Source organism: Alosa alosa, chromosome 9 (genome assembly GCF_017589495.1).
Source record: "Alosa alosa isolate M-15738 ecotype Scorff River chromosome 9, AALO_Geno_1.1, whole genome shotgun sequence".
Classification (NCBI taxonomy): Eukaryota; Metazoa; Chordata; class Actinopteri; order Clupeiformes; family Clupeidae; genus Alosa; species Alosa alosa.
This window is the reverse complement of record NC_063197.1, coordinates 5,452,568-5,469,785: the sequence shown is the minus strand read 5'-3', so window position 1 is coordinate 5,469,785 and position 17,218 is coordinate 5,452,568. Positions and strand designations below refer to the sequence as shown.

The 17,218-nt window shown below is 45.9% G+C and overlaps 1 protein-coding gene and 1 long non-coding RNA gene across 3 annotated transcripts in view; one reads left to right on the top strand and one right to left on the bottom strand.

The window, feature by feature from the left end:
• The window catches only part of LOC125300005 (spermatogenesis-associated protein 16-like), a 47,867-nt gene that overhangs the window by 3,687 nt on the left and 26,962 nt on the right, over window positions 1–17,218 (bottom strand). For both annotated transcript variants that reach the window (XM_048251469.1, XM_048251470.1), the window contains 4 exons: window positions 14,337–14,483; window positions 12,427–12,539; window positions 8,260–8,424; window positions 5,164–5,247 (listed from right to left, as the gene is read on the bottom strand). In XM_048251469.1, the coding sequence (XP_048107426.1) occupies window positions 5,164–5,247; window positions 8,260–8,424; window positions 12,427–12,539; window positions 14,337–14,483 (509 nt within the window). The remainder of the gene's footprint in view (window positions 1–5,163; window positions 5,248–8,259; window positions 8,425–12,426; window positions 12,540–14,336; window positions 14,484–17,218) is intronic.
• The window catches only part of LOC125300006, a 36,038-nt gene that overhangs the window by 11,889 nt on the left and 6,931 nt on the right, over window positions 1–17,218 (top strand). The gene's annotated exons all lie outside the window — the stretch shown is intronic.

Below are 17,218 nucleotides of genomic sequence, written 5' to 3'. Positions count from 1 at the left end.
GCTGCTTTGTCCACATCATCATCATTCTTTATTTGACGACAGTGAAACTCGAGCTGTCATGCAAGATTAACACACTGTCACTGAACGTGATTACAGCGTCATGACACCAACCCTAACGTTTCCCACAACACGGCTCGCAACATGTTTACATAATGCATTATGAACACATCCACGTCACATGCGACCTTAACCTTCATAATAATGTCTTATTAGAGTGTGATCCTGTAAACAATGTTGTGCGATGATGAGTCCTAAAATGAAGCTAACGTGTAAATCCTGTAACAGACACAGATTCACCAGATGGGACTTGACAGATAGCCATAATAGCACCTCATTCTCAGTGTTCCTTCAGATCATGATCGCTCTCATTGCAAATGCTCCACTTCCATTTTATGGGAAAAACCCCCAGCAGGAAGGCCTATTGAGCTGACTATACTAGAATGATTTCACACATTGTATTACCACAGTGATTAACCAAAGATAACTCAATAGGATCCTTTAACATCCTTTTGTAGCTGACACTAGTAAGCGGGTAGCACTAGTGACTGATGCTATGTGACCATTCTATGAATTAATTTGTACAGTGTCCTTGTAAAGGTATGAATACTGTTCAGATATAAGTACTCTTAGGATTAAACATTAGGTTTATGATCATTATTTATTATTTATAGGAATATTATAGGAATTGCTATTATTAATAAAATTGCTTATTAATAAAATACGTTTAGAATCTATATATTTCTTGCTCAAGGCCACTTAAAACGAAAGCTCTATACTACCCTTTTTAATGATTTTACTGCAGGTTGTACAATTAATCAATGCCTAACGATTCTACAAGGCCACAAGCATAGATGCAACTTGCTGTTAAATTTAAACAGTATTGGTCTAAGAACTGGGTTAGCCTTAGAGTTCCCCAGAGTCTCTGTGGGGAGTACCCGCTCCAACAGAACAATGTTTTTTTACTGGCCTTAAACTCATAATCACGGCAAATTAGTGTTAATTTTATCACCTATTTTTAATTTAGTCTTAGTCTTAGTCTTGTGACGAAATGTCCTTTTTAGTCTTTGTCATATTTAGTCATTCAAATATCATTTTTGTTAGTCAAGTTTTAGTCGACTAAAAGTCTCGTCATTTTAGTCTAGTTTTAGTCAAAAGAAAACTAAAGGTATCTTAGTCTTAGTCAGTTTTAGTCAACACATTTTAGTCTGTTTTTATAACAAATTATTTCTGATTAACAACATTGTGTGTCCACAGGGCTACTCGTCTGTTATAATTACTCATTCTGATTTTTTGTCAGTCAGTATGTTTACATGCACAGGTAAGTCGAGCTACAGTTATAGCTCGGCTGGGATTTGACCATAGACAGTAAAAGATTTGACTGGACCACTGTCATATTCGTAGACCAGTGTTTCTCAAAGTGTGGTCCGGGGATCATTGGTGGTCTGCAAGCTATCCCAAGTGGTCCGCGAGCAGACGTGGTAAAATATAATATAGATGAGTTGTTTGCAATATAACTTGTATCTAAATCCAAACAGTTCTGCAACACTGTCTATGTAAGATATGCCAATTTAAATCATACAGTATGAATCCTCTGACACAATAAGCAAAGTGCAAAGACAATAAGCAAGGTGGTTCAGTGAGTAGGCCTATTGTGTAGACTAATTATAGGCCACTGTTGAAGTATAGTATAGTTTTTTTTAGCTAGGGTTATTTAAGTGGTCCTGAAACTGAAAGAGTTTGAGAAACACTGTTGTAGGCCAAACTAATAATGTTTTACTCCGCCTCGCTAGATGGCGATATGCGCCCAAACACAACACATTCCCCAAACAGACTCTCCATCTTAGCCATAGCTAACTTGCTAGCGAACTTTCCATATTAGCTTACTTGCTAGCAAACTTTGCATCATCAGTCTAACTAGATGAATAGTTGACATTACATGCTGAACATTTTCGTATAGACATTCTGGGGGATGTTAATTTGTATGAGAGAAGCTTCAACTTCTGGGTATGTAGCATTGTGGCATAAAGCTTAGGTAGTTAGCTTGCTAACTGGCAGAAATCTCGTGTTCTTGTTCCATGTAGTTTCGTGTTGCAGCCACAGGGTTGCAGCAGCAGCACGACTAGCCTCCAGGAAAGCTGTTGCGTATAAACTCATTCGGAATATTTTAAAAAACATAACAGCTAGATATTCTGTCTTCTCATTTTGTAGGCTTAACATGAAGGGAGATTTTATCTTAGTTTTTATTTCATGCAAAACATTTTAGTCTCGTCTTTTTTCGTCAACAATAATGCATCTTAAGATAGTCTTAGTCAGTGTTTCAGGACATTACTGCCGTCTCGTCATCGTCTCGTCCTAGTCATGAAAAAAAAAGGTAGTTGACGAACATATTTCCTCTCGTCTCGTCTGACGAAATTAACACTGCGGCAAATTCATCCTGCTATAAAGTTATGAATGTGGTATTAGCATGGAGTCAGCTGTGGCCTTTTTTTTAAGCCTTTCCTAGAGGCGGCCTCTACAGAGAGCTCCAGCCAGTGATCGGAGTGCTTGCTCTGCCCCCCCGTTGGGGCAGCTCTGGGTGTGCGGATGATGTATGGGCCCAGATTGGTGGTGAAGGCGCCCGCCCGTCGGGCCGGAGAGCGTGCTCGGGTCCGGCGCGGTCCGGCCGGCCGGCCACGGCGCCCCTGATGGTGTGATTAATACGGCCCATCAGTAACCCTGGGGCGACACGCTCCGCCGCGCCCCAGAAAGACGGACTGACCTGCTGATGCACTGCAGGCCGGGGCAGAGACCAGAGACGAGCGGAGCCACCATCCCCCCACGTCACACCCCTCCTGTCCTCTCCTCCTCTCCTGCTCCATTCATCACCATCAGAGGCACAGACACAGAGCTGCCTCAAACTCTAATACTCACACCAGCACTCCCTCCCTCCATCATTCTCTCCGCAGCCTCTACAGGCCAGCATCTCTCCCCTCTCTCTCTCTCTCTCTCTCTCTCTCTCAGATCTCTCTCTCTCTCTTTCAGATCTCCTTAAACAAGCTGAACTGAACTAACCTGACTCTGCCAGATGGATTTGCTCTGCATATCCATCTGGAAACTTTCCGTTAAAGTATTTTTTGGGAAGGGGCGGAAATACTGGTTAGCTGATTGGATAAACGATCTGTCAATCACCACCTTTGTTGGTTATCGACGGGCCAAATCAACCAATTAGATGAACAAAGTGTTCTTCTAATGCCTTTGTTTAACATACAATTAAGTTAGGTAATGTAACTAACGTTAAGATGTTTTAACTTACCATTCGTTTGTGACATGAACCTAATCAACGACAATTCCCATCAAGTTTTCACGGTAGGCCCTACACTTCTGAAGAAAGTATATTCCTCCATTATGAACTGGAATCGGCCATGGAGGATGTCTGTGTCGTTCATTCCTCCCAGCTGCATGGCTGAGACTCATAGCTTCCCAGCTTACCAAGGAATACTTTCTAATTTGAATAAAACTTGCGCGATAGCTATGCTCATCTCATCTGTGGATGCCGCTGATTGGACGTTCGTTTGGTGAACTGCTCCAAATTCTCTTTAACGGAAAGAGATCAGGATGGTCTCACGAGGCTAGAACTGAACTGCAGTATTAAAAACGTACATTACAATATTTACCACTGTAGATAACAGTGCATATACTAGTATATTGTATACATTATAGCATTGCACTATAAATGTATGCGAACTATCGTTTGAGTATTCAACAATTCTCTTTAGGCAAAGATAATCACTTTGGTGTCATTGTCTCCTGAGAGTGATTTGGTCACTATGCAGTTTTTTGCAGTCCAATCTGTGAGCTTTTCTTTTTGTGTCATTTGTCTGTGATTTCAACATACACCTGAGTACCAGTACTAATAGTATCCATATCCATTTTAATATTTCTTCAGCGGTTATTAATTGGTATCTTGTACTGCACCCTCTCTCATATCTCAGCTCAGCTGTTATATCTGAAATCTTAACACCTAATTTTGTCTCATACATTCTCACATTGCTCTCACCTTTCCTCCACCGTTTTACCTAAATGTTAAACTCTTAACCCCTTCATCACTCTTCCTCTCTCTCTCTCTCTCTTTTCTCTTTATCAGTCTTTTTCTCATGGCTGTATTCATTCCTTTTTTCGGCACTCTCATTTAGGCGGGGATCACATTAGCCAGCGGCAAGCGGCAGGTTTCCTATTGTTCTCTATGGTTCGGCAGCAGAACAGTGGCAGCGCTGGCGTAACTCTTGCGTTGAGCAAGCTGAGCGTTGAACTCGGTTCAACTTTTAAAGCGCAATGCGAGCGTATTCAATCGACATACCGTTTGTGTTGCGTAGGAACGAGACAAAATTTATTATGGTCTGAGCATTGAGTTACGTTGCCGCTGCCCCTGGCTGATGTGATCCCCTCTCTCCCTTCACCTATCATCATGTGCCTCAACAACATGTGTGCCCAAACTACAGACCCACAGTAGGCCATGGAGGGCCATACAGGGATGTTATTACTCCTACTGACAGGGGGCGCCCTGGAGACTGGTCCTCACGTGAGAGTGTGCCGTCTAGTCTCCAGGCTTCTGTCTGTTGTCACATTCAGCTCTGGGTTTAATCTCCCTGTTATAATATAATTTGAAATGCCCACATGCCCACACAGTGCTAATTAAGGCAAAAGGAAATAATTTGGACTGAAATATTTAACATTAGTTCTTCCGCAAGCTTTGCCATTTAAAAGTTCACTCTGCATTGTTGTGTTTTAATAGAGCTGCCAAAAGGAAGACCTGGCAGGCATACACACACACACACACACACACACACACACACACACACACACACACACACACACACACACACACACCCATGAAAAGGAGAGAGAGCACAGAATTAATTTCTCTCTGATTTGATGTGTCAAATATTTTCTTTGATTCGGGTCTGAGGGGGGTTGGCTCATTGTATGTGAGTGTGTGTGACTGGTGAGAATGTGTGGGTGTCTGATGATGGTGGTGGCATTTCAACTCTCTCTCTCTCTCTCTCTCTCTCTCTCTCTCTCTGTCTCTCTCTCTCTCTCTCTCTCTCTCTGTCTCTCTCTCTCTCTCTCTCACCATACACTCATTGTCCTTTCCCCACCCCTGTCGTCTTTTCTCTCCCTATTTACCTTGAGCATTTCATTCCACACACGTTCGCCGTCCGTCCGCCTTCCTTCAAGGGTGTCCACCGTGTCTGCCATTAGCGTCTGCAGCTGTGGGCCAGAGATAAAGATTATCAGGGCGCCGCTCACGCCGCCGCCATAACTCCACTAAACATGCCGACTTCAAAGCTAATTAAAAAATCATTTGTCGGCTGGTGATTTTTATAACTCATTCCTCACACAATGAGGACTGCCATCTTGTGTCTCTCTCCCCGTTCCCACCCCAAGGCCCATGGAGGGTTGAGTGGTCAGGGTGGTGTTGTGGAGGTCCCCCCTGCCCTATCTTTTTATAGGGATGACGGGCAACAGCGAGACAATACAGACAAATTGACAAACACCAAGTCATTCATCATCAGCTGCGTGGGAGGCAGTAATATACACAAAGAGCGTGTAGTGCGTTTGCACATTTATCTTCTTCTCTGTGTGTGTGTGTGTGTGTGTGTGTGTGTGTGTGTGTGTGGTGTGTGTGTGTAAGTGAGTGTAGTCCTTGTTTACAGGCCAAATGTTTAAGTACAGATGGCTTCTTCATCCATATGGTAGCAGTGTGCATGTGAGAGAGACACAGGTAGAGAGTGTCTGTGTGTGTGTTTGTGCGTGAGCACAAAAAATATTCGATTTTGAGATGTAAAATGGTTTGGGATGTAAAATAGTGGAGGCAATAAGCGACTCTTTTTCAAAATGACTGAAATTATTCTTTTTTTAAGAGTGAAAATAGCCACGTATCCATCCCTGTAACTCTTCCTGCGTGTCCGGCTGTGTTTGTGGAAGGAAGTTGGCAAACTGACATGTCATGCATGGTCAAACCGCAATTGCATCTGACAAAATCATGGGCCCTCGCAATTGTATATTTAATGGTGAGTCTAAATAAAGATTCAAATTGCTGTTGGTGTGTGTTTGCCGGATATTGCTTCCCTGAGAAGGCGCGGGGTGGGGGCTTTCAGCGTGCCGTTTTTAGGGGTGGGAAGGCTCTTTCTGCGGGCATTAAAATAAAAACGCCCGTCTGGTGAATTATTCATGCCCGCTATCCGAGGAGGGTGTGTGTTTTTTCCTCTGGACGGTCATTCGCAGGTGTACTTCAGGGACTGTTAACTTGGATATCTTTTTTCATCTCCGCGAACACTGCCCCCAAAATGGACCCGCCATAAAAATTGCAGCATTTCCATCGGTGTGTCTCAACAATGCTTCACGTCTTGCGTCATTGCCAAAGTGTGTGTTTTCCCTGCGTTTGCTGTGCAGCTGCCCAGCCAGTGGACCCTTTTCTTCTTCCTCCCTATAATTCTGCTCATTGTCCTCTTGGCGGCCATGCACTGTAAACATCCCCCCTAATTAGACGCCTCCGCGCCTGCTTATTCATCGCAGATTTTTTTTGTGGCAATATCACATACATCACGCCACATTGATCTGGGTTAATCTCACCACTGTGCGGCACTAATCTAGTAAAGAGGCAATTATAGAGCTTCGCCACTGAGCACCAGAATGAGATTTATGCTGCCTCCTCCAGGTTCACACTTTGCTTTTGCTCTCCTTCCTGCTCTCACCTCGCTGTCTGGTGCACAATTTTCCACCATTCCCTCTCACACACAAACAAACGTCTCTAAAACACACACACACACACACACACACACACACACACACACACACACACACACACACACACACACACACACACACACACACACCTTTTCCTTTTACACTCTCTCTCTTTTCCCTACCTCTCTCTGTTCCTCCCCCCTCTCTCTCTCTCTCTTTGTCTGTGTCTCTCAGCCACCCGTCTCTTCATTCTCGCCCCATAAATGTATGCACACAAAAGAGCTGCTTTTGCATTGTTCCTGATCCTCATAAATATTCAAAAACAAAGCCCTGCTTATTGGCGTGCATAATTTAAGGCTTTATTAAAAAAAGCCTGCCCGGTTCCTCCTCAGCTTGCTGGTGGTCCTCGCTAACAGCGCCTGTGGGCTGGTGGGATCGGCCGCGGCTCACTCGCCCGGCTCACCTTGAGGAGCTCGACCTTTGCTCCGCTCAGCTCTGGGACCTGCCGAGATGGCCTGATGTAGACGGGGTGGGTGGGGGGTTTAGGGGGGAACTGGGGGAGCATGATAATGAACGCTAGCCATGCCCAGGTCACCGCAAGCATAACCACCGATAACAATATGTGCCCTCAATGCAGCATAAGAGGCTTAGGATAAAAGCAACAGCTGAACTAGAAGAAGAAAGAGGAGGAAGAAGAGGAGGAGGAGGAGGAGGAGGAGGGCAGAAGAGAAGAGAGGGGAGGCGAGCGCTGGAGGAGGACAACGTTGGTTGGTGGTGAGGGGGGTGGGTGCAGCGCTGGTCAGAGATGGTCAGAGATTGGAGGGGGATAAAGAGGAGCGGAGAGGAAGGCCTGGTCTGTTAGGGGAGAGGAGTGGAGAGGAGCAAAGGGAACAGAGAGGCTGTGGTGGAGGTGAAGAGGGAGGATGGAGGGAGGGAACAGAGAGGCTGTGGTGGAGGTGAAGAGGGAGGACGGAGGGAGGGAGCAGGGCTGCTGATGACGGAGCACTGAGGTTGAAGCGGGAGAGGAGGACAGGGCTTATGTGGAGATGAGAGGAAGAAGAGAGGAGGAGGAGGAGGAGGAGGGAGGGAGCGTGTGATAAGAGAGTGGTGGCAGAGGAAGGAGACGAGACTGTGAGCCCTGCTGAGTGCCTAGTTCTATTCTTAACAGCAGAAATCACAAAAGCTTTCTCTGACATCTCCATAACTTACGGGCAAATGATCAGTTCAGCACTTTTATGAATGTTAGTTCTCCAGCTGCACATCTATTTACTATTTTGAATATGTGTATGTTTGATGTGAAGCACTTTGAATTCAATCTGAAATGAAATGTGCTACATAAACATATTTGCCTTGCCTTAACAGATCAAGGTAGGCTTACAAACATATGAATAAAATTATACTATATAGGGGCATGAATTGGGTCAAATAAAAATCATAACTTCTAAAAATATAATGGGTATTTTTCCATGTCCACTATTTGGCTCTACACTCGTTTTCCCAGATTCCCATGAGTGAGGAGACCCATGTGCTCACCAGTCTGAAGTCTGCATCGTTGATTTCCTGCAGATAGGGGGCGACGCTGAGCTCGGCAAGTGTTTGCTGCAGGACGTGCGTTTGCTCCCCCACGCGCCTTAGCTGGCCCAGGTGCCCAGCGTACTGCAGCCTCTCGATTAGCCCAGAACCTGTGGAGAAGCCCACCTGAACAGAACAGACGTCACCACACACACACACACACACACACACACACACACACACACATATGTACACACACACGTTCATAATCATGGAAGTACATGTGCATACAGACACACATGATCACTTTGACGAGAGTGATCATGTGCATCTGTGAGAGAGCGTGCACATACATAAACAGCATATATTACATAACACATATATTTGCTTGTTGTGTTCATGTGCTGTTTATGTATGTGCATATGTGCACTTCTCAATCTGGCCTCTTGTACACATATGGCCAGCACTCACTACATAAAACAAAACAAGTAATAATAAGGGTAGTCCTTTCCAACATTCTCTCTCCCACTCACTGTCTCACACACACACAAAAAACATATACACACACGAACACACACACACACACACACGCACACACACACACACGCACACACACAAAAACACACACACACACACACGCACACATAGAATCGCAGCAGAGCCATACAGAAGAGTGAAGCCTTGTCCTCTAATACTAGTCCCTTTGCACTAAATTCTCCACGACTTGAACTGCTGATGGTGTGCATGCACACGCCCCGGCCCCAGTCTATACCCACCTAATGCAACAGCGGTGCGGAAGAGCAGGAGGGCCCCAGCTGCATCTCCCCCCAGCCTACAGCACCGAGAGCCCCAAGTCTAATCCCCCCGCCTGACCCAGGCTACTGATGGTTTTAGCGTTTGACATGACACCTCTTTTGTGTGCTTCATCCTCCAGCGAGGCGAGGCGCGGTGTGGGGGCTGAGTGGTGCGTGTGCAGTGCTACCTGTTTTTTATGAGCCCCCGATTGGTGAATGGAGAGCGTCAAAGTGGCAGACAAGAGGGAGCGCTGACCTTTGGAGCGCAGGCTAACAAATCAGATTACACCTCGACAGTGTGCGGAGCAGCTTCCTCTAAAAGGATTAGCATATCGCCGCAGCATCCTGGCAACCTGAGCACTCACACACACACACACACACACACACACACACACACACACAGATGCACACACGCACGCACACACACACGAACACACACACACACACACACACACACACACACACACACACACACACACACACACACTCCCATTATGGGAAAGCTTCACAGGGCACTCTATCCCGTGCCACAGAGTTTCCTTCTATTTGTTAAATGATTCATCCGCATAAATGTCTCCTGGCATCTCCTGTTGAGAGTAGACTGAGCAAGCAACCCCCCACACACACACACACACACAGCACTCTCCCCTCAACCTGACAAGAGGTGGACTCACTCTGCACGGAGCTGAGAAACTCCCCTCTTCTCATTCCTCTAAGTGGGTTATTGAGTGTCTGACTGACCACTACCCCTCATCCACTGCCTTCCTCCAGGTTGGGGGGCCGGACGCCACGGATGCCCCATGTAGTGTAGCTTACGGCTCCCACTGATGCTCCAAGCCCTCCCCCTGCTCCTCTCACTCCCTCCCTCCCTCCCTCTCTCCCTCCACACGCGCCTCTCCCAAACTCCTTTTCTTTTAGTGGGAGGTTGGCCTGCTATTATCCCTTCTGTCATTCATCCTCTTTATGGCCATTTTTATTACAGATACATATCCCCCAGCATGCATCATTTTTCACAGCCACTGTCTCTGTGCGTCTGGCCTGAGCTGGGACCATCCTGTGCCTCTGTGTGTGTGTGTGTGTGTGTCTTTCATGCCACCACCAACCAGGCACTGTTTACTTTCAATAACTGAGCGGGAGAAGGGTGCAGAGAGTGAGTGAGGGAGGGAAGAGATAGAGAGAGAGAAAGAGAGAGAGAGAGAGAGAGAAGAGAGAGAGAAAGAGAGAAGAGAGAGAGAAAAAGACAGAGAGAGAGAGAGAGAGAAAGAGAACAGCCGTCTGCTCTCCGACTTTATGAGCGATGTTGTTTTTCCCCTGCTGAATATTTCATTAGTTTTTTTCCCTTCCCTTGCTCCTCTCTGTGCACCCTCCCTGGCACACGCGGGCCTGGCTGAGGATGATGCAGAGGCATGTGTGGGGGCACTGGTGGGAATAATCAGAGAGGCTCCGCAATTATGGATCACTCTCCATTTTACAACTGCCATGCTGCTGCTTAATTGTCCACACAGAGTCCTTACATAATGTGTCGCTAATTGTTTGCCTTGCTATTGATGCATGCTGGAGGTGGCCCGGCGGGGGGGTGGGGGTGGGGGGGAGGTGCGTGTGTTTGGGTAATATTTATGACGGGTGAAGAACTCTGATCCAGCGCCGGCACGAGCCCTTGCACGGGCCATGATGAAGACGGAGCGCTCCCCAGTTAATCTCCTCGTCTCGTTTAATCTGCAATTGTTTACAGATCGGCATGATGCAATGCCGCTTCAGCCAAATACGTTTGTCAATTTTGTGTCGGTGGTGGTGGGGGGTTGGAAGTGTGGGGGGCCTGTAGGTCCCTGGAGAATTTGTCTGGATGCGTTATTAGAGAATGAACGGCTGGCTTCCCCACATCAGATGAGATCAATTCCTTTTTCTAATACCGGCATAATGGGATTTCTGTTGACTGCGACCACCTCGCAGTGAGTGACTAATTTAATACACATCCTGTCGCTCTGCATCTCACATTGGTGCTGCTGCAATGCCTGTAATTGAATCACAACCCTCCAAAATAAACGGCACCAACGCTCTACAGCACAAATGAAATCGAACATTTTTTTTTTCTTCTTTGGTTTGCATGAGCCCATTGTTATGTCAGTAGAGGAGAGGAGTGGAGAGGACAGAGAGGCTTGTGTGCTGAGGTTGAATTACTCAGGATTACACTGGCAGAGGAAATATGCTGGTCACTGGTTTTGCTCACTGTTTTTTCTTCCTCTCTCACTCTCTCATGCACACACACACACACACACACACACACACACACACACACACACACACACACACACACAAGACACACACACACACACACACAAAACACACACACACACACACACACACAAAGACACACACACACACACACACACACACACACTCAGTCAGTCAGTCATTATTCTCTTTCTCTCTCTGTACAAAGGTACATAATGAGAAAGAGAGTGAGAGTGGTGTGGAGGAAGGGGGACAAAGAGACGAATACTGGACCCCTGCAGCGCTGCAAACGCTGTCCTTTAGTTTCTCCACCGGAATCATGGCGAAAAGGGAACCTGAACAACAAGCTAATTATAATTCATTAGGCGTCTGGAAGCACGGCCCTGGCCTGTCCCTCTCCCATTCCCCTCCACCGCCAGCACCCACCAGGACCGTGTGCTGAATGACCCAGGGGAAGAAAAACAAGACAACAACCCCCCAAAAAAACACTGCTGTGATCTTTTCTTCAGAACCTGTCGTTTGCGTATTTGTAAATATTCCCTCCCCTTCAAACACCATCCATCACTGGCTGAGCGAGGACAGACACGACGGCGTCTGAGGCGGCAAGCCACGCACGACAGCTGCTGCTCCTCCTCTGCCTCCGCTGGGCTTGAGCACCACCAGCACATCCAGCCGCTGTGCCACGCCGTACCAAGCCGAGCCGCGCGCTCTACACCTGTCCCTGGCGGAGACGACAAACCGGTTGCTGTTCTCTGCTCCACTCCACAATCTCCAGTTGTTATTTTCTTTTCACTACACCCCCACCCTTCTTCCAAAATATACAGTACATTCATTACCTGTCATTAGTATTGAACCCCTCACACCCCAGTCCTACACATACACACATGATTTTTAGTCTATCTATCTATCTATCTATCTATCTATCTATCTATCTAGAATACTAAAAAGGACAAATGTGTTAAATTGGTTGCAATCCAATGCTAAGTACAGGCAACCATTAGTGCTACCGCTCCTTTTTCCTGGCTAAGACAGACCAATTTGGTGGCACTTGGGAGAGCTGTGGCTCTCCTCTGGCCTGTCAGCTTAACAAACCTCCATGGAGACCGTTGCCAGGATTCAGTCGGCATACACCAAGACGGACTGCTTTTGAAAGTATACCCACTGATAGTTTGGTGCACTTAATAAAATCAAGAACCGGCAGAATCTTCCGGCCCAGGCTCTCACACGTCCTCCTGATGTCTTCCGCTCGCGGTGGAGAGAATGGTGCTCTCAGTCCTTCAAAAAGAAAACACAAACATGCGGGTCATTCTTTCCTTCCTCCATCCAAGCACACTCTCAGTGGTGGGGAATGGACATATATCTGAATAGTGACACAACCTAGACCTTGTTCAGTGTATGGGCCCAGCTTAATATCACAAGTACACTCACCCCGTCAGTATTGCTATTGAGAAATGTCAATTCTAAAACAGATAGTTCAGGTCCTTGATTGTGATTGGCTGAATCGCATTCGATACCAAAGTAAAATCTCATTCCTTTAGCTGTTCTAAAATCAGTGAAATGTACTCGCTCTCGGGGCTTATAGTTTAAGTAGGCTCATTAGTAGGCATATACTTCACTGAATGATATAATGTAGACCACCTGTTTCTAAGTAGCTCTCCAAAAGGTTTGAGGAAGATGTTCATAAATCAACAAAATTCCTATGAAATCAAATTCACAGTCAACAAAGAGAAAAAGGCATACAAAATTGAGTTTTGGGAAAGGAACTACTTTAAAACACCTGCAATGCTGAACCTTCAGACCAATATTCACTATGGCCTAAACATGGATATGTGACCCCCACACACACACAGTGGCATCCCTCAGCAGTGGCATCCCCTGCATGACAGAGGTACGATGTGCCACCATCCTGGCAGCGTATGATTGATCACCTTAAAGACCCATGTGGTGCCCGAGCCTTTGATACATTACACAAACGCATTGATTTCCCCCTCCAGCCTCCACCCCCCCAGTCCTCTCCTCTCCTCTTAGCCTCACAGCTAACAGCCAGAGTTGTTGCCAGCCTGTTGTTGCTGCTGACCCCCACTGCTCAGAGAGCTCGCTCAACTACAGTACTGGTACTACATCTTCCCTCTCTACACACACACACACACACACACACATGGATGCATGCACACACACACATTAGAGTTAATTAAGAAGTTTTATGCCATTGCAATCAATACATTGACAGATCCCTAATATGCTCTTAAAAGACCCTCTCGCCCACCACAAACAAACGTTCCCCCAATCAAAAAAGAAACATATTCTTGGCACAGAGATGAGAAAAATAAAATGTAATTTCTGACCAAATCACACCCAGTCTCTTTTGCCACAACACCGTGCTCGGTTTGGATAAAAATAAAATGGTAGATCTCTGGCTGATTTCTTTTTCGCTCTTTCGTCTCACAACCTGCGCCACCTGCCACCAAGCTGAGAACCTCTGACTGTGTTGTCACATGGTCTCTTGGGCATACTTCTCCTGCGCCATGTTTTCTAGCGCTGAGCCGAGCCTGCTCTGTAACCTTGAGGTGTGCAAATGGCTGGAGGATTGGCCTTCTCTCTCTCACCTCCGTGTGTGTGCACATGTTCCTTCTCTCGGAGGTGTGGGGGCACAAGCTGCCCAGAATGGGCAAATGGAATAATCAGATCACGACAGAGGTCAAAGTGACCACGTGGGAGCATCCCGTCCATCTCTCACTTTTATATGTTCTGTCACGTTCCACCATCTTTCAGCGGTCACTAACGGCAAGCCTGCGTCTCACTGAGCTCGAGTCTGGTCTCACGACCCCCTGTAAACCCACCTGCTATGATGCCAGTCTTCCTAACAACTAACTGGGACAGTCAGTTTTCATTTTGCTTTCAGTCTGATTTCACAATTCTGTTATGTTGTACTGTCTGATATTCTGCTCACCTTATTATCATTTCCAAAATATAAATTTATATTATCATTTTACAATGTATTATTGTGCATTTCAGTGTAAGGTCATTTTGGGCTATTATTTCTGAGCATAACAACACATCATCTTCCCCTACCTGTAAACTCCGGGCTCCTCCTCCGAAGCATCTTTTCCAGAAATCCGCCATCTTGGCTCCTCCTGAAGCCCAGTGTCAGGAAGTAGGCCTGCGGTGTGGGCTCATTCCAGTCTGTGGTCTGTGGCAAGAAATGGCCCCCGCTCGGACCTAATGGACAGGAAGACAGGAGGTGGATATAAGAGTGCAGCTGTCTGAAGAGATAAAACTGAGACAGAGTCTAACCCAAACCGGCACCATGACGAGTAAATATGATCATAATCAGAAGATAATATCATTATGATTCTTAAATTATATTTATGGTTCTAAAATGATAGATGGAGGCACAAAACCAAAACAGAGGCCGAGCAGAGAGCATAAATATGCATGTCTGAAGGAGAATGGACAGTAGCAACTACCACAAACGCACTACGTTTGAAATTAAGACCGATCAGGAGAGACAAAGAGCAAGGTCAAAGCTTAACTTTTTTTTTTTATAGGCAACTTTATAGCCATCAAAGCACAGTACAATAACAGTGAGACACTCCTCTGTAGAGACATGCAATGTCAAATTCTATAAAAACAAAAACAAAGATGGTATACCATGATTCCTCAACCATGCAATTTGAGCACATTCATGCCCAATGTTAACCCCATTCTCTATCATTTTATCCCCAACCACTTTAAATATGACCCCATGACAAGTAATATTGCTACTGTATCGTGGCAAGACTATGCTGGCCATCAACACTAAAGAATGTGTTGCATGCAAACATCCCTTTAACATATTTCCCAAACCTAGCATGGGAGAAAATCAGCACTTCATGGCACTTTTATATATACTTCATTTTCAACATACAAACATGTAAAAAAAAGTAGTGCAGAACCTTTGGGAGTTCACTGCTGTTACACTCAGAACAGAAACCTATAAAGACACTGAACACTGAAGCCTTTTTCACTTCTTCAGAGCACCTCTCTGTTGCAAGTCCTTTTTCATCCTCGTAAGCCTCAATTATAAACAAACGTTGTTCGTACACAGCCAAAGCTGTACATCTACTGCACAGGTGCAGTGCATTAAGCCACCGAGAAATTACACTGAGGAGTATGTCACTGCAGTACGCCCAAGGAATTCATGTGTTAAAAATAAACCTCTAAAAAGATAAATAATAATAAACGGATAAATAAACGAGGAGAAGATGGAGCCGCCTCTCGCTCTCCCTCGAGGGAATAGGCACATTGACACGGGACACAGCGGGGAATGGATGCATACTCCAGGGAATTTTTTCCTGGTAGATTAAAGATGTAATTGAAGGGGACATGTGTCACGCATTTCAAACTCTACAGCGTGTGCCGAAGGCTAGATGCACCCGAATTGGGGGAGAGAGAGAGAGAGAGAGAGAGAGAGAGAGAGATGGAGAGAGAACAGAGAGGAGGAGAGAGAAGAGAGAGGGGGAGATTAAGAGCCGTCAGTCGTGTGAATAAGTAATCTCAGTCCGTCTCTCCCTCCCTCCATCTCTCTTCCTCTCTCTCTACTGCTCACTCCCTCTCTCTCCCTCTTCCTTTTCCTTTCCTGCTCACTCACTTTCTCTCCCTCTTCCTCTCCCTCTTTCTCTCTCTCTCCTGCTCACTCACTCTCTCTTCACCTGGTTATGCATTGTCACTGGGCTTTCTTGTTGATGCCTCTCCTTCAGCGTCACCTGTGTGTGTACGTACACACGCCAGCTCTCAGCTTGATGGGCTGTGCTAGCTACACACATACTGACTTGCAAAAATATGGTTTGAGGACAAGCTTCCTGCTGTGCTGGTAAATTAAGTTTCTACAGTGAACACAGCCCCTCTTGCAATTTTACAGTAAGTATTCATACTGCATTTATGAGAGACGAGAGTGAGAGAAAACTAAAACTGGCCTTGGGATATATCTATACGTTTTTGGTGTGCTCAGGATGAAAGTGTTATGTTTATATGGCTATATTGCTTTGTTTTCAATTTTCCTGCATTTGCTGTGAGCACTATTCGAATCATTAGCATCATTACGACTGGGACATTTTATGATTATCATTTATGATACAGTCAAAAGCAGAGAGAAAAGGGTTTTAAGGCCAGAGCAGGTCACTATCAACATTCTGTGGGTGCAGATGAGGAATCTTTAGTTCTTATGGATGGTGTGTGTGTGTCATACGAAAAATCTATAGTTCTGTGTGTGTGAGTGTGTGTGTGTGTGTGTGTTATACAAACAGTATAAGTCACAGACAACAGCCCCCCAGATCCTGCCTGATAGGCTCCCAAGACAGCAGAGCTCAGAGCCAGCGCACTCTATGAATGTCTACATGCCTGAGGAGAAATGGGACAGTCTAGCGAGCTCTCTGAGCCCGAGTTAATTAAGGAGTTAACACTGCAGCTTTCCAACACACACACACTAGCTGCTTACCACTCTCTTAAAATACACATGCACATACAAACACTAGGATTGTTCTCTCTTGCTGTTTCTCTTTCACAAACAAACACAGACAGAGAAAGAGGGAGGGAGAGAGGGGGAAGAGAGAGAGCAAGAGAGAGAGAGAGAGAGAATGACCTCAGTGGGGGCCTTTTGTGATACATCAGAGCTACATGCCCTCAGACAAGTCTCTGCTTGGTAATTTGAAATATGTCTCGCCAAGGTCATAGCATAGCTGGCAGATAGGAGCAGAAACAGCGATTACAGATCCTAACCTCCTCTCTCCCCTTTTTGGAAACGAAGGGACACGCGAGAGCCAACCGTGTTAGATTATGCCTGAAGTGTATGTGTGAGAGAGAGTGTGCCTAACTAACTGTGAAATCAGCCCTAACAAAGGTGGCGCGAGGTGCTGAGGGGGCTGTTGCAATCTCACTTGCTCTCTCTCTCTCTCACCACACACACGCATACACAC